This window comes from Rhinolophus ferrumequinum, chromosome 9, assembly GCF_004115265.2.
Source record: "Rhinolophus ferrumequinum isolate MPI-CBG mRhiFer1 chromosome 9, mRhiFer1_v1.p, whole genome shotgun sequence".
NCBI classification, from domain to species: domain Eukaryota; kingdom Metazoa; phylum Chordata; class Mammalia; order Chiroptera; family Rhinolophidae; genus Rhinolophus; species Rhinolophus ferrumequinum.
Window position 1 is genome coordinate 31,345,335 of NC_046292.1, and position 22,613 is coordinate 31,367,947.

Below are 22,613 nucleotides of genomic sequence, written 5' to 3' on the forward strand. Positions count from 1 at the left end.
ATGGCCGTAGTGACACAGTACAGATGGTGCTATATGCTGAGCTCGGGAGGGCAGGAACCACGAGCCGTTAGTACGCACTTCCAGCGCCCAGCTCCATTTTAGCACGCAGACCTCACTCTCTCAACTTTTGGTGAGTAAACATATGAAGGGGCCGATAAAGGGCAAGACAGAAGCCAAGCACATGGCTCTAACAGAAAACACTGCTCTCACAGAGCTCTCCACAGGACCAGAGAGGTGAAGTGATCTACCTAAGGTGACAAAAATGAGAGACAATAGGGCCCGAGTTCAAACCCAGACCGGTATCACTTCAGAGCACTGTCTACCAGACCCCGGCCTCTCATCTCTAAGTGGTTTGTCATCCTCCCTCAACTGTTACAAACCACCACCAGTTTTCTCTTTGCCCAGACCAAGGGTTTCCTGGAACACAGGACTTTTAGGGCTAAAATCGGGACAGTTGGCCACCCTACAACATCTGCAAGCTGCCTGCACTGCTAGGTTGTCCAAGGGTAGAACATCACAAACCTAAAAAGCTGGTCTGCTGATGGTGGATGGGAATTGGACACAACTTGACAACTAAGGACAAAGCCTTAGAACTTGGGTTTTTCGAAGCATCAATGGTTCAAAATCTATTTATCTGCTGTCTCCCTCAATAAAATGCCAGCTGCAAAATCTTTTTATTTTTTAAGGGGAGGGAAGACAGAGACATAAAAAAGGAAGCACCAAGTAAATATTCTTTTACCTTTTTAAGTGAGCAGAGGTTTAAGTTGGAGCAAAGGTTCTCAATGCAGTTGCTCAACTAGGAACCCCAGAGATTCTCTTGATAAGCCGAGGACAAAACTGCAACAGCATTTCAGATGCAATTTGACACCCGCAATCAGTAGATCACAAGAAATAAATGTGCAGGTGGCTTACAGGGTATTCACACTCCCTTCAATTAAAGTGTCCACAGTGATAAGATTATATTTGAAGACAGAACAACAACAAAAGGATTTTAAGCAGCAGGGACTTAGGTTAGACTGCTGGAATTTCTTGACAATAGGACAGAGGGTATAATAGTGTGGCACTCTTACAGAACTTTTTTCCAAATCACAGCTTTTCCTTTGCCTGAGCTGATGGTTCTATAGTTCTGTCTGAAATAAGGGAACGAGCGGGTCATTTTTCATGGCTTCCCCCTCTCAACCTAGGAACTGACATTCCCCCAATTTAGAGATGGTAACAACTAATTTACCCCTTCCTTCCACCCTCTGAAGAAAATTCCAAAAAGTGTGTGTCCCTGCATAGAAAGGTTTGATAAAATCCAAATGCAACACCACATCACAAGGTAGGAAAGGAAATACCTGGCAGAAACGTGGGTTTTATCCAAAGACTTGGTTTTTGGATAGAAGTTCCATGCAAAGGCGACCCTTTCTCCCAGGGATCAAAGGAGCCTCCTGGTCCCAGGGAAGAGGGGAAGTTGAGAGGGAGAAGGAAGGGCTGCAATGGGCAACGAATGGGGCATGGTTTGCTTAACAGTTTCTCCTTTGAAAAAAAAAAAAAAGACATTTTATGCACAAGGAGCTTATTTCTTAAACAAACACTCGTGGTTTTGATTTACACCACAGCCCGCTCCTAAATAATTTATGGCGGGTTAAATTTATTGCCGAGCCCTGGCTGGCTGCAAATTCGAATTGCCAAATAATTAGATTTTAGGGCAAAGCTTATAAATTACCCGTCGATTTGTCCGGACTTGTTTGTCAGTTGCTTTGTGCTTCAGGTCATCTTTGGCATTTGGCTGTTTGGGTTTTAATTGCTGATTTACACTTTGACAGATGAGAGCTGATGCTCAAAGTTTCAGGACAAGGAAGGGTAAAAAATCGGAGCTTTAAAAGGCTGATTTTTCACCTACATGTCCCTTTTCACCCATCTCCATAGACTCCAAAGCAATTAAAATGTAGAAAACAGGGTGAAAATGGACACCACTATTCTTTATTGGGGATGGCGGGCGGTGCACAGTGAATTATAATTTACTCAACTGAAATCTGAATTTTAAAAAATATATAATACCAGTAATTACAGAAGCCCACAAGTCTTAGAAACTGTACCCTCACTCAGGGGCGCACGTGCCGTGTCTCCCTCTCCGTGCCCACGACTCTGGATCAGCCTCAGTTAAAACAGTTTTAGATATTCAACTGTAATAATTTCAGGTATTAGCGACCTCTGTGAAGCCGAACCTTCAGGGTTGCAAACAACCACATGATTTCTTTGTGGCTACCTAGATACATATATTTGTCATGGAATTAATTTAAACAAATCTCAGGTGGTGTGCACAAAAGGTGCCCTGGAGGCAGCACTAAGGGGGGGGCACGAAGTGGAAGGGGACCAAGTCCACCTTTCCATTCCACTGGAGGAGAAAAACTGCTCTGGGCAGTACCTGGCTCTGTCCACTAGGCTGATAGAGGGCTTGCAGGTTCTGTTCTCTCTGAGCTCCCCGGAGAAGCAGGACCTGCCTCCCAGGCACCTGCTGTACCCCAATAGCTTACTTATGAGGCCATGAGTCTGAATAACACTCGGAGTAATTCTACTAATAAGAGCTGACACGTACAGCTATTACAAGCTACGCACTGTTCTACGCACTCACGTGTGTCCTCCCAACAGTCCTAAAGACTGGTACTAACCCCATTTTGCCAATCAGGCAACTAAGGCATGATGAGTCCAAGCAACTTGCAAGGCAAGTCAGACTGCGATTACAGTGGAGACTAGGCTCAAATGCAGAGTCCAGTACAGGAGCCCACGCTCTGAATCACTACTCTATAGCGCTCCGCATCTGAGCAGCCTCCCCCCCAGCGCCCCTCACTTTGGAGGTCCAGAGATCACCGTCTGGGACTTGGGCACATGCAGCCAAAGCCCGTTCAGTTAATCACCCAACAGGGTGGGCATAAGTCATGCATCCTGCGTGGGATCACAAGGTGACCCAGAGGCTTGGTTAGACAAAGCCCACTTTTCCAATCAATGCAAATACTGCCGTAAAGCTCCACCAGCTGGCGGTGAAGGGGTCGGGTGAGTAACAGGTGATCAAGACAGAGCCAGGCCCACTCTGGCAGAGAGAGGGTTCTGATGAGACGATTTGGATAGGAGCCCAGAGAGGCTGGCTGGGCTTCAGGAGGCCTTGCTCAGTAACCCTATCCACAGCCCTGGGGGCTGCTGGCCTTGTCACAGAAGACTGCATTCCCAGGGGCTGCTTCACAGATTCCCTGTTCTCCGTCCACATCTAACGGCCGAGGCAGGACAGGGAAACAGCTGTACTGGTGTGACAGATTTTGAACCACCACTGACCCGTAAGCAAGCAACACGTAGACTGACACCCTGCCCACAACGTACTGAACGCTTTACTCTCCTCTGGCTCACTGGATCCCCCATGTCCCTAAGGCAGGCAGCAATTACCATCCTACTGTACAGATGAGAAAGCTGAGGCAGTCAGTGCTTCCCCAGGCTGCTTCCTCACAGGCCGCAGCTCACCACCTGGGAACGTATCAGAAACGCAAGTTCCTGGCCTCCACCCCAGACTTTCTGAATCAGAAACCCGGACCGTGGGCCGAGCAATCTATGTTTTAACAAGCCCTCCAGGTGAGTCTGATGCTTGCTCAAGTTTGAGAACCGTTAGTCTAGACTAGAACAGTGTTTCTCAGACTTCAAATTACCTGAAGATTTTTGTTAAATTATAGATTCTATTTAATGCTGGGCTGGAGTAGGGCCTGATCGTCTGCATTTCGAACAAGCTCCCAGGTGACGGGGATGTCACTGGTTCTCAGACCACCCTCTCGAGAGAAAGGTATAGTCTGGGACATCTAGGTGACTACCTCCTCATCAGAGAGATTCCGACCAAGTGAGAATCAGAGCCCGACTTCTCAGCTCCTCTCTCAGAACAAACCTGGCCTGACCCACTTTCAAGCACCTGGGTCAAGCCCTTTAGATCGGTTGATTAACTGCTGGCTCTTGCCATCAGACATTTCATTCTTGCTGCCAAGAGCCAGGGGAGAAAACCTGTCATGTCACACCTCGGTACTTTACAGAGCAGTTGGTACATCTCTTTTAGGGAGCAGGCAAGAGGTCTCCCTGTCCCAGCAATGCCTGCTCCCTTTAAGAGTACTGTCAGATCAGGGCATCGGCTATGCACACAGCACTCGTCACACTATTCTCTCCAGGAAAACACCTTCCTTCTGTCCAAATGAACCAAAAAGCAAGTCTAGAGACCTCTCCTATGAAGACCTCTTGTTACAGACACAAGCCAAGAGCTTATCTGGTCTATCTCACTGCCTCTAGTCCTGAGAAAGGCCTACTACTGGCCACAAATCTGGAGAAAGATCACAGCAATTCCTACAACAATCTGAGGCACCCAGCTGGGGACTTCTCCCCAACATCGCCAACCACCACATTCTACACCGTCACCCCGAACTTCCTGGAAGGCCTGACCCTGGCACTGTTTCTCTAGTCGTGTAAAGTAGACCCTATAAAATGGCACATTTCATCCCCTTCATTAGCAGCTGCTGATCCCTCCTCTATCCCCAACTGTCAACCAACCCCTTCAGTTGACCATTTGGCCTCTCATTCAAACGCTGTGTGGTGAGAGAAAAAAACCCGTGAACAATGCAGACATAGTCCCAGGACTCAACTTCCAACACCGCAATCTCAAGCCATGGCTCTCAGCTTGCACAACACTTTTGGGGAGCAAGATTACAAGCTTTCTAGCAAGTTCTCCTATCTACCTAAATTGTCATTACCTACCTCCCATAGGCCAACGGCCAAACAAAGTTCATCAAACAGATCCTAGGGGAATAACCTCCTGATCACCACTAACTGATAGAACTCACCTCTATCAGTTCTCCCTGATGTGGAGCTTCAGCTCAGGGCACCCCCTTTATAACAACCACAGGTTCCACACTCCACTCCTTACCACACACCGTAGCACCGCTGACTCCCAGGGGCCCACTAGTAGCCACAGGAGCAATGAGCTACTTGAAAGCACGGTTCAAGCTCATTTCTTTCCCAGCACATCTCAGGGCTGCAACACATAACTTGTCTCCGTTCCCGTCATCGCCGCCTCAGTCCACGCCACCAACATCTTTTTCGAACACTGCCTCCTAAGCAGTTTCCCGATGTCTATTGTAAGCCCTTGGAACACCTTCCCCTCTTTCCCATGAACTCTGGCTGCCAATGGCTATTTCTGCTTCTTCTCTCCCACTCAACACCACATTCACACTTCCTGTTCTAACTCACCAACGTGGCCCCAGCATCACTGTGGACTCTGCAATGCTCCCCTCCTTTCAGCAACTCCGGCGTCTCCACCTACGCACCTCTGCCAGCATTCAGCCTTCAGACCAGCCTGTGGCTGGAAGGGCCTCCCCAGGACTGACACTGACCACAGCACAGGCACAGAAGTGGAGCGAGCGCTCACGTAATAGATCTGTTTCGCTGCCCGCAGACCAAGATCCCCCAGTGGCCAACTACATACAGGGCCAGCACCCAAACAGCAGCCATTCCAAGGTACCTCTACTTCACACTGAGAGCTTCCCTATTGCCTGTCTCGCCCTCCAGAGTCTACTTACCTCCTTTCTGAGTCTCCTAACACCTAACAGGGCTTTGTCTGTGGCAGCACTCAGTACACACAAACCCTTCTCTGCTTTACCCGGCCTGCTCCCCTTCTGCTGCAGACCTGCCAGCCTGGGGGGCTTATGTCAATCTGGGAACACTCTTATTTCAGGGTTTTAGACAATGACTCAATCTTCACAGCTAGAGCTCAAAACTCATCACATAAATGTATGACTGTGGGGGGCTTTTTAAGTATTGTGAACACCCAGGAAAAGAGAAAAAAAAAATCATCTGAGTGACATCTTAATCAAAATGATGCAGGATCCTTTTTCCCAACAAGACACAGAGATGGAGAAAGCATCTCCTAACATCAGTTTCCTCACGTCAAACAACTGAGATCAGTCTAACAAAGTAAGAAATGTAATCAATATTGGGGAGAGAAAAAACAAGACAGGCTGGGAGCAGGGGAAAAGAAAGCCGTGGGCTTACACTAACCAACTCCTTTGGATTTCCCTTCCCCACTGCCCCCTTCCCAACCTACAGGCTTTCGCTCTATGGCTTTCTTTCTATGGCGCTGTACCTGTCGCCGCTGCTCTGAGGCGAGCTCAAGCCCCATCCCCACGCCTTCCCGTCATCTGTGCTGTAGCAAGTCTTCTCTTGTTACCCTGGCCCCCAGCCCCTTCATCACTCCTTCCTCCCCTACAGTTTATCTGTCTGCAGGGCACGAAGCTCCCTGGTCTATGGAAGGTGGGTCTTCTCACGGGATGCCTAGCAGATCCCGATCCCAGCTGCCGGTCCTTTCGGGGGTGGGGGTGGGGAGTCATGTCATTCTCCAGCCCTTGCCTCTCTCTAGAGCCCTCAGCAGTCCAACTCAGTGCTCCCTTCAATGGCAGCTGAGGCATCTGCTTAGCCCTCCTGGACGATGCCTCACGGCCTCAGCTCACATATTTCTACGCTGACCCTCACCCTTTTTGCTCACACTTTATTGACTAAAATTGTCTTCGACTCTTCTAGTCTTCGTACCCTCATCCACAGCATCCCAGTAAGCCCTTCTGGCCTGGATGGAAGAAACAGCATATAACTGATACAGATAAACCTACAGACCAAACGGCGAAACATCTGCAGATTTAAAGTCTTCATCCTCTCTCTCCCTCATCTGCAGTGTTCCCACAAACAATCCCGCAATCCAGGCCGGTTTCCTCAGACTGAGGTCAGTTCCGCCTGGCTACCTCCGACAGCACCTTCTTTCATCCCCGCTACAACAGTCTGACAAGCCTCAGGCCTACTTGGCCCTCTCTGGTCCCCTAACTTTCTTACCAGGAAGCCTATGCGACACCTCCCCCACATTGCAGGGTTATCAATCCCCTCCTCGGTGCCCCACTGTACCGAGTACTTACCTACGTGACGGCATTTATCAGACTGCTAAACAGTGTCTACCCTCCTCAACTATGAGCTACTTGAGGGTAGGGGCCATTTCCTACTTGTCTTTATATCCCCGGCATCTAACGCAGAGCTTGAAGTTGCTATCCAAAGAGTAAAAAGAGGCCTTTTCATTGCCTCTAAGGTGGTTACAATGAGGTCCTCCCCATTCCTTTGCCGACTTGGTTGGTTTTGTCATGTCCAACAAAAACCTGAAAAGGCAGCTAAGTGTCACTGTTAGTTTATAGTCCCTGATTTCATTCACCATTTATCAATGGCCCTATTCTTTAGAGCTCTACCCCACTACCAACCTTAGCACAGTGTCTAGCAATCTGCATTCCAACAGCTGGCTCAGCCCTGGGGAAGCCACCAGGATAATAAGAGGCTGAGGGCGGGAGGCGGGGGATGCTTCCTGGTTTGCACTAAATTATGTGGGGATTTTGTTACCAGTGACCCAGTGCTCCCCAAGGAAAGTTCGTGGTCCCTCCGCCAGGCAACTCCACTGCCTAACTACACACCATGGCAGCTTAAAGGTATAAACCCTGGGGAAGGTAGAGAGCAATTTGAATAGAGCAAATACACCCACTTCAATCATGTACCACCAGCATGCATCAGTACTCCACTCAGGATGTATATTTTGCATCTATATTGCTGTGTCTGCTCCAAATAAAGAAGTGCCCGTCGGCTTTCATGTGAAGTCACAATAGGGCCAAGACCTGGACACAGCAAATGCTCGTTCCCATTGGCAGAGGAGTAGTGAGGAGCCACAGTACGAGTCAGGAGGGGGCCCATCCCTACGAGGGACCACCAGGAAAGGGCAGCCTGTGGAGGAGGGGGGCGGTGGGAGGGGAAGAGGCAGACACATTTATGGAGGCAGACACAAGAAGACAAAAGGGCCTCGTGGGCCGCCCCATTCCCACCACTGTCACTGGCCACCGAGAGAGGAATTCATTTATAGTGACCCTGGAAGAAGAGATGTGTTAAAGCAAAGATATAACTAAAAAGAAAGGCAATAATTGGTCTGATGGGCAGGAGACAAATTATTCCAGGAGTCGAGAGCCTGTGCAAGAACACTTATGGCTCACACAGTCGTCATAACTCAGTCCCCTCAAGCATTTTGTGCTCTGCTTATGGTGTTAACTTTAATGTCTTAACATATAACACCATCCGCACTAACACAAAATACTACACACGCCAGATGAAGCTGAGTTATAGTTGCTATGGGAAGCGTAACTTTGAATTTCCTGATTTGGGTGCATTTAATCTCAACCATAATGTTACATTAACGTCGGTTTTGCATTTCATTTCCCAGTTTAGAAGAATAGCGTCAGTGCCTTTGCCTGTCTGTACAGAAAGAAAGTGTAGGCTGACTAGGGCCACAGGCGGACAGACCACAACCCATCCACTGGCCTTTTCTGCTAAAAAGCCGGGCCCAACCCCTCCCACTTTGAAAAGCTGCGACCAGGACAAGCGACTGGGAAGGGAAGGGTGGGTTCTATTTCTAGGGATGTGCCTTTTTCTAGGGAACTTGGAGTGCACTGGACCCAAGAGCAGAGAGAAAGAGAGGAGGGAAACTAAATACAGAGCAAGAGCAATATGTGTGTCCTGGGTGGAGGGGTAGAGGTGGGGGTGGGGGGCGGAATCCTGCCTTTCAGCCTTGAATGGAGGAGAAGGAAATCAATATAGTTTCACATTTGTAGGGATCTTAACCAATTTCCTATAAAGTTTTCCAAAACATCTCTCTCACAAAAGACCAAGAATGATGCGCCAGATTTAAATCATACTGAAAGTCTCTAAATACCTCTTTTCTCATATTATTCCTTCTCACGTCACCATCAAATCTCCTCCACTCCCTCCCAAAATAACCCAGCATCTGGACAATTTTCTATAAAAAAGAAACTCCTTTACTCATAGTTTTAACTCAAAATGCAGATTGAGTCTCTTTAAGGTTTCCTTCAAAAAAAGAAAAAAAAAGCCCCTGCGGACAAAGACCAAACATTGGAAAAACCCCAAAACCAAAGGCCATCTTTCTCCAAAATTATAGGCGCTTGAATACAGACGAGAAGGACAACAGCTAGCAAGCAGGGCTGCTACAGAGCAGTGAGAAAGACTACACTCAGAAGCCTGATGGATGGCCAGAGGGAACTCGGGGAGGGAGGGCAGGCGGCAACCAGGCCATCCGCTCCCCAGAGGAGAACTGGGCTGCCCCCTCCCCAGCCGTCAGGACAGCTGAGGTTACTTTCTCCTCCCCACGTGCTGTAGCCTATACCTCATTTTCCTCACTTACATTTGCTTTGGTCTTTTCTGAACACTGAGGTGGTGAGAGAACTTGCCCCCAGGTTAAAGATGCACAATTAAAGATCCCACCAAAGCTTTCAGGCTGTGCTCCCTGGGCCTTAGGGTCACAACCACCATCATTCGATGCACATCCACACCAAAATGAGCAATGTGAACCTCTGCTAGCAGGACAAAGGAGCCACGATTCTCCCGAACCAGAAAAAAACTTACTTCCATATCGGGAAACAATTTCTGAAGCAAGAAAGGAATTGTATTCCTGAATTTAGAGTCTCTAAAGCATTTTAAAAAACCTAAATTAACATTTAAGTGAAAAAATGTTTTCAAATGATAAACAGTTTCATATTCAACCAATATCTATTATGATAATCTGAATCAAAACACACAAAACACAATGAGTACAAAAACCAGAAAGTGAAATCCGATTACTAGCAAACCGACCAGTCCAGTTTTACCTAGCTGAACAAAGTGCAAAAATGGTGACATATAGAAAATGCCACACATTTTACCACGTTTATAACCAATACTGCTACTCACTCAAGTACAAAGGAGTTAGTTTTTCCTAATGGCATTCCTTTAGGATAGTCCCAATATGGTGACTCAGGGACTTCTGAAAACCAGAGACAGATGAGAGAAATGAACCCTACGCCAAGCCTCCCGATAGGCCCTGGCCCCAAACTGCTACACAGCTGAGGGGTTGTGCACGAGGCAGAAACTATACACACTCCCATAAGAATCAGAAGTGTACTATGCAGAGGCCTCAAGTATTGAAAGCTCCTGGGAGCCAGGAAGGAAGGCAGCGGGGATGGTTTGGATTCCCAGTCCCAGGCCCATCCCAGTAGGCAGGCAGACCTCGCCCACAGAGTCTCTGTCAAGTGGACACCATCAAGCCATTCAGAGAGCACTACCGTGTTTCCCTGAAAATAACACCTAACTGGAAAATAAGCCCTAGCAAGATTTTTCAGGATGACATCCCTTGAACATAAGCCCTAATGCGTCTTTTGGAGCAAAAATTAATATAAGACCCAGCCTTATTTTCGGGGAAACATGGTAGGAAAGGCTGATCGAATTGGCACACCACATTCTAGGCCTTTTACTATCTCTTCTAGAAGTTCATTCTCATCCCAAATCTCAATATTTCCTGCTTCCATTTCAATTCTTTTCTTTTGTTGTCCTTATTAAAATGAAGAGCAAGTTATTATCATACTCCTTGGAACAATTATTTCCCATAAAATGAATTTATTTAGTCTGGACTAGAAATCAGTCACTAAAATCATATTCAATTTCTTTTCTTCCCAAGTCTTATTTTTGTGCCTCTGATGATTTTTGTTCCTCTTATCCCGAGCTTTTCCAATTTCTCTACTGCCCCTGTTGACAAGAAGACCAAACTCGCACAGAACCTGACCTATGATGACCTCAGTGGAAGGCTGCTGTCTTATCTGGGACTGACAACTCCTCCAATCCATCTTTCAAACTTTCTATGAATCCTATCAGGATCTTGCTACCTGCAAACTTTAGGGAAGATTTCTTTTCAAAAGAGAGGGGGGCTTTAAGCTGCCTCTAACAATAAGTCTCAAGTCTCTCCTGAGCTGCCCATCCCTTTGTCGAGACTGGTCCACTGGGTAATCTAGCAGAGCTGACTGGCCCCAAACTCACCTTCCTACCTGTTGATCACAGCATTGTAGAGGCTTAATGAAGTAGAGATGCATTGCATTTATCACTTGCCCTGGATCCACTCAAATCTATCACTATGTCACAGCAAGAAGTTAGATTGATCTGACAGGATTTCTCTTCTTCACAAACCCATGTAAGTTATTACTCAGTACCCTACACTCTTCTAGCTGTTTGCTGATTGATTATCTGACGATCAGGTCAAGTATCTTCTCTGGAATCACAGTAAACTAACAGGTCTATAATTTCCAAGATCATTCGTATTTCCCTTTTAAAGATAAGCAAGACAGCACATGCTTCTTCCTGAGTTCTCTAAAGCAACAGCTAATGCTTTGCTAATAATGAACCAGGGCAGCCAATTCCTTAAGTGCCCTTGGAATCCCATCATCAGGGTTCATTGATTCTGGAGCTAATCTTTAATCAGGCACGGATCCTGGAAAACAGTATGAAGCCCGACCTCAGCCTAGGTCTGAAAGGCCTTGATGCCCAAGTCTGGGAAGGGAGTTGGTGAGACAAGTGATTTAAATCTGTACTACATTATGTCTTCAGCACTGTAATAAATAAATAAAAAGAACAAAAAATAAAAAGAACGACGCCCTTGAAAGACAGATGAAAGGTGATACTGACAGACCAAATTGAGACACGAATCAGGCTTCACCTTTAGCAACATTGGCAGGACTCTCTGTAGGACAAGAGAACAGAGCTACACAATTATCTGAGCTTATAATTTAACTGAAAAGTTCAGACACAAACATACATAGGCTTGAGTAGAAAGCAGGAAATGTCGTAAGGGAGGTGCAAAGCAATCCTGAGCGTTCAGAAGAGGGATGAATCATATACAATAGGGATGGGTTAGATTTTAGACTCAGGTCCCACAAGGGCCTACTTGGCAATTGAAACCTGCATCAATAAGGGAAATAATATGGTGTATTAGCATATGGATCCCTGATTCCCAGCCTGAGACAATCTATGTAACCAAAAATCCCACACACCACCCAGGTACATCCACCAGAATCTCCACAAGTTTGGGGACGCAGAGAAGACTCTACAGCATGGGCTGAGAAAGTAAGTGTGGCTCAGGTAGCTCCCAAGCCATATTCCCTTTCACCCAAAGTTCTTTCCCTTAGGGCATTCTCCTCATCCTGCTCCTGTCTTCCCAAGCCTCAGTAGGCCTGATTCCAATGCAGACCACTACTTTAAGGGAGAATAGGAAAGAGGAGAGGAGAAAGGGAAAGGGAAAGGGGTTGTGGTATCTGCTTTATGGAAAACAATTTATTATGCTAAAGAAAGCACACCTTCCTGGAAAAAACAAAAATCACCCCTGAGAAAACGCAGCTCATCTCCGAATAGACCCCACTCCTCCCTGTCTCCCAAGTGCCTAATGGCACAATCCTCTTTCCCCACCCCACCCCCCGCCCCGCCTGCCCACTATTTCAAGACCAACTTATCTATGCATCCCCAAATTCCACACCTGATAACCCAGGCCCAGAGGGAAGAGTTACAGTCCTAGCCGGGCATACCCACAGTCCCGACATTACAATAACTGCCATATCAGCCCAGTCATTCCCCCAAAGCAAACACCAAGCACCCCAAGATCACCTAGCACAGGTGTCTCTCTACTGCTAATCCAAGCTTCCTATAGCACAGGAACTCAGGAGTGGCTCAGCTGGCCAGTGAGGCTCAGGGTGTCTCCTGAGGTTGCAGTCAGATGTCCACCATGATTGGAGTTATCTGAAGGCTTGACTGGGGCTGGTGGATTCACTTCCAAGACAGCGCTGGCAAGAAACATCGCTGGCAAGCTGGTACTGGCTTTTAGCTCAGAACCTCAGTTCCTGTACACAGATGTCTCTCCACAGGGCTGCTTCAGTATCCTCTTAGGACAGTGGCTGGCTTCCCCAGAACAAGTGATCCAAAAGAGCAAGCAGATTGCAGTGCTTTCAGAAGTCACACAGTGTCTGCTTCACTACGTTCTACTGGTTATACAAGGCTAGCTCTGATTCAGTGTGGGAGGGCAACTACCACGGGTATGCACATCAGGACACAAGGATTGCTGGGGGCCATCCTGGAGGCTGACCACCGCAGTATTCCTTCAAAGAACATGCAGCAGGAGGAGAAGGAAGGAGGGAAGGGAAAGGAAAGAGGAAGAATGGGACAGAAGGAAATATTTTGATTCCGAAAGGCTGAGGCTAGAGAGAAACAATGTCCCCAGTTCTCTCCAGAGACTTCTCAGGTCTACCTCACCCCAGAAGGCCTGAACCAAGTCCTGCTTCCTAGGCAGAAGCTCCAGGGGAATAGTTAAAAGCCAGGAAGACTTGAGAAAGTTCCACTGGGTCCCAGAAAGCAAGACTATCCTCCCTCCCTCCTTGCCCACCCCACCATTTCTGAAACAATGATGCAACAGTTACCTGAGGATGAATCTGTGGCTTGTCGCACGTGGCCTCAAAGTCCAGCACTAAAAAGTAGTGATACCTCTGGGGAGGGAAGGACACCATTGCCGCCATGGATGCGCCAAAGCCGTGGGCCGCCAGCTTTCTGGTGGATGTGGAGCAGAACTCCGGAACAGCACAGGGAGAAAACAAGTGGGAGCCCAGCACTTTTCTTGCTCTTGAAAGTAAATATGAAGAAAATCGAGCTGCTCCAGTCTGTAAAGGTGCTAGCATTGAACATCCAGAAGCATCTAAAACTTAGGGGAGGAAAGTTAAAAAAAAAAAAAAAAAAAAAGAACAGAGAGCCTGGGTTACTCCCCTCCCATGGTGGCCCTGTTCCATCTAGGCTTCAGGGATCATCACACAACATGAACCACTCACTCCCCAGTTGTTTCTGGGCCCCTGTTCTAAATCAAAGTATTCAGTGCTGAAGTTCAAGACCCTAACATTGGTCCCTGCAGCATGATGACAATTCGGAGTCTCCCAGAGCATTCTCAAAACAACATGCAGCACTGACCTTCATCTTTAAATGGAACTCTAAAAGTTCAAAAGAGAGGAGAGAAAAATCCTGTCCTCACTTCTCAGGTGGAACAGTTAACATGAAAGCTAAGGTTCCCAAAGTAACATGAGGTGAGCCAGTTACACAATCCGCCCTAGGAGCTACGTAGACTCAGACCGCGGAAAATGCCCAAGACTCTCTCCTCAGCTCCATGACGAGCCATTTACCCCCAGCTTTCTTGTTTGTATCTTGACATCTCCACATACCCTTCCTTCTTCACCATGAAAGCGCACAAGGCCCATCACCAGGGAGCTTGCTTATGATATTCTGCTGATTCTCCAGCCCCCAGACCGGTAGGTGGCACCTTGGGAGAATGAGCAGCGCCTGCAAAGCACAGCTGGCAACAGCCTTAGGCGTCCCCATTTGCTGCCTTCAGACTCACTCTCTACAAGAGGCCTTGAAGGATTGCAGGACTTTTTTAAATAGGGAAGAAAAAGAGAAAACCCAGATGTGGCAGTAATGGGAGCATTACTAAAGGTCTAGTAAAGTTTTCTGAGTGAACATGTGCAAAAAAAAATCCAAATGACTTTTCAAGTTTTCCCTTTAAATTTGCAGAATGTCTGCTCCTTGGAGGGCTAAATAAAAAATCAAAGCCTAAGTTCTACTCACAAATAATTTAAGCTTCCTTAAAAACACACTCACATACACAGAACAAAGCAGAAATTTTGTTTTCCCCCCTTTTATACCAAATAGTCAAAGTCCTTCAAGTTTACCTCAAATAAGAAATCTCACTGCTCAATACAGAAATGGCCAGAGTTTACGCCTTCTAAAGCCCCATTCCTAAGGAGCCAAAAGCTTGCCTCTGCAAGGCTGCAAATCGGCACGTGCTCCCTCACGTAGGGTGGCAGGGGGGAGCGTCTGTGAGGTCCACAGCACACGCAAGGGCCATGAGGTCACTACCACTTGAGTCGACTCGGACAACACCAAGTATGACTTCTCCTGGCTGTCCCCTGACTCACTGAATGAGCGGCAATGACTTGCCTGCACAGGATGTATGCTAGTGTGGGTTCTCAGTTTCTCTATCCCTTTAGTGAGATTCCATGTGGATGCAGTGGAGCTGAGACTAAAAAGTATTTTAAATTCTTCATGGATCTTGCATAAGCACAGTGCTTGTTTTCACCATAGCTCCACAGCCTCTCCAAAAATGTGGCCCAAATTCCTCAGGCCTGGGTAGACAAAAACTGGCTTGAGTTTCACTAGGGTATCCCTTGGAAAGGCAAACAGACCAGTAGGCCTTTGAAAGCCGGAATCCAAAATAAGTCCTCCTATCACCCACTCCCGAACAGCACTAACGGCTTTGCTGAGATGGGAGACCCCACTCCGCTCAGAGTATGTCTTCTAGTTTGGATGAAAGTCCCTCAGGGCCCTCGGACGCTTCTCTAACCCCTCAGTCAGGCGATGCATGAGGACTTCTGAAAGTCTTATTTAATGTTCTCCAATGTGTACATGTAGTACATAAAGTGTACATATAGTCAACAGGAACCCATCTTCCGAATGGCGACTAACAGGCAATTAAGCATCGTGATTAAGGAGGGCTTCCAGGTTTGAATCCTGGCTTTACCACTTATTTGCCATGCACCATGGGCAAGCTCTGTTATTCCATTCCTCACCTATAAAATGACAATAATAATAGCTCCTAATCCTTCAGCGCGAATGAAATCAGAGGACACAGGTGAAGCACTAAGATCAGTGTCTGGCACATAAGGGCTCAGTAAATATTATCTTACCATTATTATTACTACTACCGGCCTATTGGGCTATGCCCACCTGGTCAAACCTGGATCCCCTGGGCCTATGAATCCAATTAATGCACAAAACAACCTCAGAGAGTAACGTCAATGTCTCCTGCATCCATAAAATGGTCTGGACCTCTCATGTAGCATACTATATATGCCCCATACCTGCCCAAGGACAACATATTGATGGCCAGAGGTACTCTTACCTACAAGCCTTGCTTTCTCACCTGATTTCACCCAGGTCAAAAAACCTCTTGGAGGAAGTCTTGACAGCAGACATTAGGAGACCAGGCCCCCACTTGTCAGTAGTCACTGGGTTCTGTACGTCCCTCACTTCCAAAAACTAAGTTCAACTCAAGACAAGAAAAAGAGGGCACCCTCTTCCTCTTCCCCTCCACAAAAAAATCTCTAAAGTCATTAGTTGTGGCAGAGGAAGGTAGGTGTCAACACCATTTGGCGGGGGGTGCAGAAAGGGCTTAGGGTTAGTATCAGAGCCCAAGTAGGTGAGAAGGGCATCCGTACAGAGGCAGGAAGGTGTGATGTAGTGTGTCAGAGCCCATGTCGGTTGTGGAGGGCATCCACGGGGGAGGGGTAGAGGACTGTGATGTGGGGAGCCCTTGGCGGGGTAAAAACGGCACCCACGAAGGGGAAAGGGCAGTGGCAACAATGGGGGATTAGTTACATACAGAGGGATAAATCAAAGAAGGGTAATGATATTAACGGATTATCATGCACTAAATAAAAAGGAACCCATGAGTCCATAAAGATATTAATTAATTAATTAATTAATTAATTAAAGCCTGGTAAGGGATATTCACATAGTTTGAAAGTATCTCCCCACAGAACGCTTCTTACTGGAGGGAGTAAGTTTACATTGGGGAAGTCTGGCAGACAGTGCCTTACTCAAGTGAGCAAAATGCACATCATCAACAATGGAATAAATCGAAATCATGCACCATACAATAGGATGCAATGAGAAGAACATCATTTCTGTGATATTCTTGTCAAAGATGCATAACCTATATCTAATCATGAGAAAATATCAGACAAACCCTCATTGAGGGACAGTCTACACAACAACCAGCCTGTCATCTTCAAAAGTATCAAGGTCATGAAGATCAAGGTACAGTTATTAAGGTAAGTCTAGAGGAGGTTAAAGAAATTCGATAACTAAATGCAATGCACGATTCTGAACTGGATCATTTTGCTACAAAGAACATTACTGGGACAACTGGTAAAACTTGAATGGGGTTTGAGGATTAGATGAAGGTAACGAATCAATGTTAATTTCCTGGTTTTGACAGTTGCATTGTGGTTCGGTAGGAAAATGTGGTTGCATGTAGGAAATACATGCAAAGTTTTCAGGGTGAAGAGGCATTAGGTTGGCAACTTAACTCTCAAATCGTTCAGGAAAAAATTCTTTCTACTGTACTTCCAACTTTTATGTCAATTTGGTCTGTTTCAAACTTTTTAAAAGTTATTTTTTTAATACATAAAGAAATAAAAAGGCAGTATATGAGGGTGCGATCTCCTCATACTGCCCACAGAGGGAGGCTGCATGCTCTCCTCTGGCAAGAAGGCCAGCAAAAGCCAGCCCTCAAAGCATGGAGTCTCTATCCTACGAGGCCCCACTCAATGTCTCCTTACTGGGCACTCCTGCCACCACTAGAGCCTTCTCAGGAAACATCCCTGCCCCCCCTACAGTGGCACTCCACCTGCCCTTGTTCCCTCTGGCATCTTGGGGATTTCTCTTTTCTATGGTTGTTTTTAGACTTTTACCACAAGTTTGCAGAATATAAGTAAGTCTAGAACTTGTATCGGCAGCTGGGACTTTAAGTATCTAGTTGAGGGGCAGAACCCCAAAGGAATAAACATCACAGTTATGATGCTGTGTATTTCTGTACACTATCTTTCATCGGAGACCAAGATTATAAGCATCTATTCTCAGATACCCTTTTCCTTCTCCTAGCAAATTAATGGTAGTAAGTAGCCTAGGCAAGGAGGAAATGGGATTCTCTCCTCGAAATGAAGGGACCAGCCCCCCAGTGGGGCAGGGGAGGGGTAAACAGGGACTGCCACTGGGCCAGCCCGATCTGGAGAAACAGGCCTGCGCCACAGCCCCTGGAGGATGGGCTCTGTGCAGAGTATTTACACAACAGACACCAATGGCTCCTCTGCAGCCATTACTGTCGGGCAGGTAAATAACGCATGTGCCAAAACACACATTTAATGAGGGAAATAATATGCCTTTATAAAAAGACTCAATCTGTATTTACCTGAGAGACTAGAGAAGCACCAAATCACCAGATTAGTGGAACCACAGAGGAGTCATTCTGGTGTCTTGGGTAAATAGACATTTTATAGCCTTCCATTACTGGAGGGGGGGCGAGGGTGAAGGGAGGGGGCCATCCTTTAATATCCACATACACAGGTCTGGGGAGCCTGGGGGATGGAAAAGAAGAGAAGCCCATCATGAAATATGGGGTCTACTCCCACCCCATCTCCCCAGCCACATAAACTTGGAATCTCAGGGTGGGGGTGGGGTATGGGTTTGTAACATCCCTGAGTTCAAGCCATTCCATTAAAAGCCAGACTGGGAAGCAGGGGATTCCAGAGAAACTCCAAGGCACCAGAGGCAGGTTCTGAGTCCGGCTGACTGAGAGCACCTGAGTCAGCTGCAGCTGCTCCAGTTCCCACTCCTGGGGCAGGTCTCTAGCCCAATCTGACCTGTGGTGCAAGTGCCCGAGCACCTGGGTCACAGAGGCATCAACAAATACAACAACACCTGTCTGGAGCACACTGGGTCACAAGCTCTACCTCAGGCAGCAAAGATAGCCTGGGAAAATGTAAGGAAACCACATGCCATCAATAGTCATAATCTTCAATCTAATGAATGCATCCTTACTGCCAGTGTACTGTCTATGAAAATCAGACTATCGGAGGAGAAAGAAAACCTGAGGTGCCACAGTCCAGCTAGCCAGTGACGATGAGCCCCAGAAAGAGAAAAGGCTGATAAGGTTCACAGAGCAAGTCGGAGTCAGAATGGAACCCAGGACTCCCAGCTCCCAGTTCAGGGCCTCAGGACGCTGCCCCAACACACGGAGCAAGCTTCACCACCGTCCAGGCTTCTGTGCATCTCACAGCGGAGGCCAGGGCCTGAGAGCAAGGTCTAGTCTGCTGAAGGGGAGGGGTCGAGACAACAAAGTTTGACATGCCCTGGAACCTCTACGCAACTTCCTGATGGCCCCCAAGCGGAATGGAAGCAGGAACTCTAAATCTGGGTCCTCACCTCAACAATACATTCTCCTCTCTACACGTGTCACTCCCTGGGCCTGTAGCTACAGCTGCTTCTGCTCCAAGGCAGGGCTAGGGAAAGCTCACCAACATCAGAAGCAGCTGCTAGTCTCAAACTATCAGCAGAGCTAAAGTCACCAGACATTCAGGAACACCAAATTCTGGCGGCAACATCTCAGGCCACAGGAGCTCACCGTCCCCCTACCTGTCTCAGCAGGTCAAGGCAGCACACAAAAAGAAGTGACTGATTTGCCTGCACTTTGCTATCCCATCAGCCACACCCAGTAGCTTGGGCAAACTCCATCACGAGGCCAAAGCTGGGACACATCTCTGCAAAGTCCTGCAAATCTGTTTGACCACATCATATGCGAGATCGGGCAAAGGCTTGTTTTCTAACACACCAGAAGTAGGATAAAAATGGAGGAAGGGCAGGATATGGTACTCTCATCCCTTTAAGCACCTCCCATACTCTTAGATAGCATCTGACCCCAGAGGAGAGGCACCCAGAACCTCCTAAAGCCCTGTTTCCAAGATGGAGAACTGGTATAGAAACAAGGAGTCATGTAGCTGGTTATTAAAATGCTGGTTTTAGCCAACCCTATGTTCAAATCCTGACTCCAACACATATTCTTTGTCATAATAGCTATAATACCTATTTCTTAGGGGTTCAATTCAATCACACAATGTATATAAAGTGCTTTGCACAATAATAATGCTCAGTAAAAGGAAGCTATCGTTGTTAATACAAGATAAAGAGGAACCGGAAACACCATTTTCCAAAAATCTACTATAAGCCTGGCGCAATAGTGATGTACATATTTCATCTCATTTAATCCTCCCAACTATCAAGCAAAATGGGTAACGGTATTCCCATTTTACATATGACAAAACTAAGGCTCAGAGGCACCGGCTCTGTGGGGCCCTGTTCTCCTCTCCCATGTTTGAGGGCCCACATTTCCCCACTGGACTGATACCTCCATGAGCCATAAGGCTAACAATGCATATCAACTTCAGTTTTTCTTTTGAGTTAAGGTGTGACCTTAAAAGTAACTCAACCACAAGCAATAATTAAGTTTGTCCAAATCATCCAAATTTCATGATAATTTGTATTTTACCGAGAAAAACAAATTGCAGCCCTGGGTACAAAAAGCGGAAATAGGAAGGGGTACCTTGGATTAAAACAACTGCAACACAAGGAACTCAAAGCCTCTCCTCTAACACAATTCCAGAGGAGCAAATCCTCCCATCTCACAGCGGAGAGACTGGCAGGAGGTGAGGTGACAACCAGCTCTTGCTCAGCTCCCCAAAACGTGATGTTTCCTTTTACAAATCTGTGCCTTGGCAAATGCCCCTCCTCTTTTGGAATTTTCACCAAATTATTGCTCCTCCTTCAAAATCCAGCTCAAATCTGCCCCTTTTGGGAGCTTTCTCTGATACCCCATCATAAAGTTAATTGCTTACGTGGGACCAGTAACATAGTCTATCCCGATTTCCTAACTTGTATCTCACTATATTTTAAGATTTTAGTTATCTGTTTCTCCTCTTACCAGTAATTTTCAGAAGGATGAAAGATAGCAGGCATAGCTATGTGTATGTGCACATGTGTTTAAAAATCGTATTTGACATGATAATTTCTCTGACTTTTTTGTCAGATCCTTTAGTACATTTTAAAATTTCAAGTAACATTAAAGAAAAACATAAGACTAGTTTTTTTCAGTTTTTGTTTTGTTTTGTTTTGTTTTTTAATCTAAATAGTGTATGAGCTTAAAAATCTAAGAAAAAAAAAATCGAAGAAACACTGAGCTAGACACAGATCCGTAAGAGCAAGGACCATGTTTTATTCATGTCTATATTCCCAGCTCCCAGCACAGGGCCAGTCACAAAGTATGAGCCAATGTTTGCTGAATGAATATGCCCAAAGTCATGATGTCAACTGCTCTGGAATCTGAACATGCTGGAGCAGCGCAGGACCTAAGCACCAAGCAAAGCTTCTCTTTTCTTTTCTTTCCTTTTTTCTTTTCTTCCTCTCTGTCTCTCTGTCTCTTTCTCTTTTCTTTCTTTCTCTTTCCTTCTTCCTAGCCCACTGCATTTGGTCCTCCCAGTTAGAGAGAAAAAGAGAGAGAAACACCGCCTTGGTGCCAGAATACTATTAAAAGGATTAATTTAGGGACCAGTGTTTGGACTGTCACATCCAATCACTACCCAGAGATCTACAGCTTCCCAAATCAAGCTCATGCAAAGAGGAATCAATTGCAAGGACACAGAGGGTCTGAACAGGCATACTAATGGCCTCCTGAGGTGCCAGCGGCCAGCTCTGACACTCCCATAAATTATCCGCCTTTTGATTTTACCTGTAGCTGTGGGGCACAAGGCACAATTTTGAGCATATCAAAGCAATCTCTCCTAACCCAAGGCTCCCCCAAGAATGTCCCCAAAGGAGGATGGGCTAAAAACAATGACCTAAAGGGAATCTGCTTCCCAACAGGCCTGTTCCTAGCAGCCATCAATTAAAACCCAACAGGACCAAGTGGATAAAGTGGGACCCAAATCAAGCCTAGCAGATCTGGACAAGGTATGCATCAGACCACAGTTCTGCAGTGACTACACATCTCTCACTCAGAGGAAGAGAAATCACAGCAATAAACTAGCACAATTTCAGCTGGAGGTAGATCTGCACTAACTCTGACGGTACCTTACAGCATGACCTCAGGCACGCACTTACCCTTCCTGGGCCTCAGTTTCCTCGACGGGTAGCAGGGACAACAACGCTGACCATCTGACCCACTTCTCAGAGTGGTGGTGAAAAGTAATAAAAAGACATTTGAGAGGCACTTTAAAGATGTGGGGCCACAAGGGTGGCAACACTAATAAATGACCCCGACAGACTGGAGAAATGATTGGTCACACTTCAGTCAATTTCTTTCGGGTAGCTGCTAACTCAGTTCGCTTTACTGATGGTGTTGGAGCTAAGGTCCACCCTGAAGAAAGTCCTGGGGTTCTGAATGGGACTCCTGCTATCTGCAAACTGTCCACGATGAAGAGCCGTGCCTTGCTTTAGTTGTAACTCCCTCCTGTCTGCTGGCTGACTCCAGCAGGGGCTACGTTTCTATCAGATGGCCACAGTCACCCAAAACCTGCTAAGCCAGATGGCAACTCACCCAATTGCTGGCTTTTTGAAAAAGTATTAATTGTGCAAAATACTATCAGTAACAAAAGTTAAAGATGCTGTGCTAAGAGCTTTACTTCCATTATCTCATTAAATCCTTTAACCAACCCTATTAAGTTCCATTATCTCCATTTTACAGATAGAAAAGCTAAACTCAGAGAGGCAAGTCACTTGCCCAAAGTCACACAACACTGTCATCAGAAACCCACAGGCTTCCCTCTGGCAATGCAAGTACACTGGGGCTTGTAGAAGGAAGACAACTTATGGGACACTCCACTTTATTTGGTCCCTGTGCCTGACATATATTAGTACCATCATACCTGAAAAAGATACGTTCCCCAAACCAAAAAAAGGTCATTGGTTTGCCATATGCAAGGAAAGGAAAGACTGAGTAGGACATATACAGAACGAGGACAATTCCTGGAAAGCTTAGGAAAATTGGTCCTCCTCTGTGTGTATAGTTCAAGAAGTTCAAAGCAACT

The 22,613-nt window shown here is 46.5% G+C and overlaps 1 protein-coding gene across 7 annotated transcripts in view; it reads right to left on the bottom strand.

Moving 5' to 3' along the window:
- Nucleotides 1-22,613, bottom strand: part of ERI3 (ERI1 exoribonuclease family member 3) — a 122,623-nt gene that overhangs the window by 95,908 nt on the left and 4,102 nt on the right. For all 7 annotated transcript variants that reach the window (XM_033114276.1, XM_033114277.1, XM_033114273.1 and 4 more), the window contains one exon: nucleotides 13,356-13,633. In XM_033114276.1, the coding sequence (XP_032970167.1) occupies nucleotides 13,356-13,610 (255 nt within the window). In that variant the 5' untranslated portion in view covers nucleotides 13,611-13,633. The remainder of the gene's footprint in view (nucleotides 1-13,355; nucleotides 13,634-22,613) is intronic.